Source organism: Corvus brachyrhynchos, unplaced genomic scaffold (genome assembly GCF_000691975.1).
Source record: "Corvus brachyrhynchos isolate BGI_N302 unplaced genomic scaffold, ASM69197v1 scaffold72, whole genome shotgun sequence".
In the NCBI taxonomy this organism is placed as follows: Eukaryota; Metazoa; Chordata; class Aves; order Passeriformes; family Corvidae; genus Corvus; species Corvus brachyrhynchos.
Window position 1 is genome coordinate 2,033,338 of NW_008236763.1, and position 895 is coordinate 2,034,232.

Below are 895 nucleotides of genomic sequence, written 5' to 3' on the forward strand. Positions count from 1 at the left end.
GCCGAGACAGAAGAGCTCGGGGTGGTGCCTATTTGGGGACCTGCAGGGCTGTGACCACCGGCTTCATCTTGAAGTACTCTTTAAACCTTAACTTTGCATATCTGCCAAGAAAAGAGGGACAACCCTGAGCCACTCGTGGCCCCAGGGGCTGCCAGGATCCTCCTGCTCTCCGGTCATTTCCCACCGGGAGCAACCGAGCTGGACTCACCGTAAGAAATTAAAGTCTATGGTGGAGTATTTGTCCTGGATCAGACCCCAGCACGCCCAGAGGAAATGGGAGGCCTGCAATGGGCAGAACAAGGATCAGGGAATGGGCACGGGGCATCCGTGCCCGCGGGACGGAGGCGTGTGACATCCTGGGGCTGTGACGACGACAGGACACGGAGCGGGGCTGGCCCACACCGAGATTTTTGTGCCCTCCAGAGGCTGCTCCCTTCAGGGACAATGCTGAACACAGGATCCCAGCCCCTGTGCTGCCCTCCCAGCAGCTCCAGCCAGGGAAAAGAGAGGATATTTCACCCGAAATTTCCAGAAAATTGGCTCGGGCCGCCCCTGGCAGTTCCCAAAGAGGATTTCCTCACGCCAGGCCGTGTCTGACCCCTCTGCAGGGACGCCCAAGGCCGCGGCTGTCGGACACACGCTGTCCCCAGCACACCCCTGTGACCTTGCCCGGGGGCTCGGTGCCCCTGAGGCGCTGCCAGGCCCTGTGGGACAGCCTGGCCCAGGTGTCCCCAAGCCCCTGAGCTGGCACCTGCAGCCCCATCCATCCTCGCCGGGGCAGCTGGAAGCCCAAGAGCAGAGGAAATCCCATGCCCTGGGTTGTGTTCTCACCCCTGGAGCAAGGCCGGCTCCTTCTACTCACCAAGGAAAACTTGTTCACTTGTACGTAGAGAGT

At 61.0% G+C, this 895-nt stretch overlaps 1 protein-coding gene across 1 annotated transcript in view; it reads right to left on the reverse strand.

The window, feature by feature from the left end:
- Window positions 1-6: 6 nt before the first annotated feature.
- Window positions 7-895, reverse strand: part of ETNK2 (ethanolamine kinase 2) — a 4,320-nt gene continuing 3,431 nt past the window's right edge. The window contains exons 5-7 of the mRNA XM_017727157.1: window positions 863-894; window positions 209-282; window positions 7-101 (exon numbers count right to left, since the gene is read on the reverse strand). Coding sequence (XP_017582646.1) covers window positions 29-101; window positions 209-282; window positions 863-894 — 179 coding nt within the window. The 3' untranslated portion in view covers window positions 7-28. The remainder of the gene's footprint in view (window positions 102-208; window positions 283-862; window position 895) is intronic.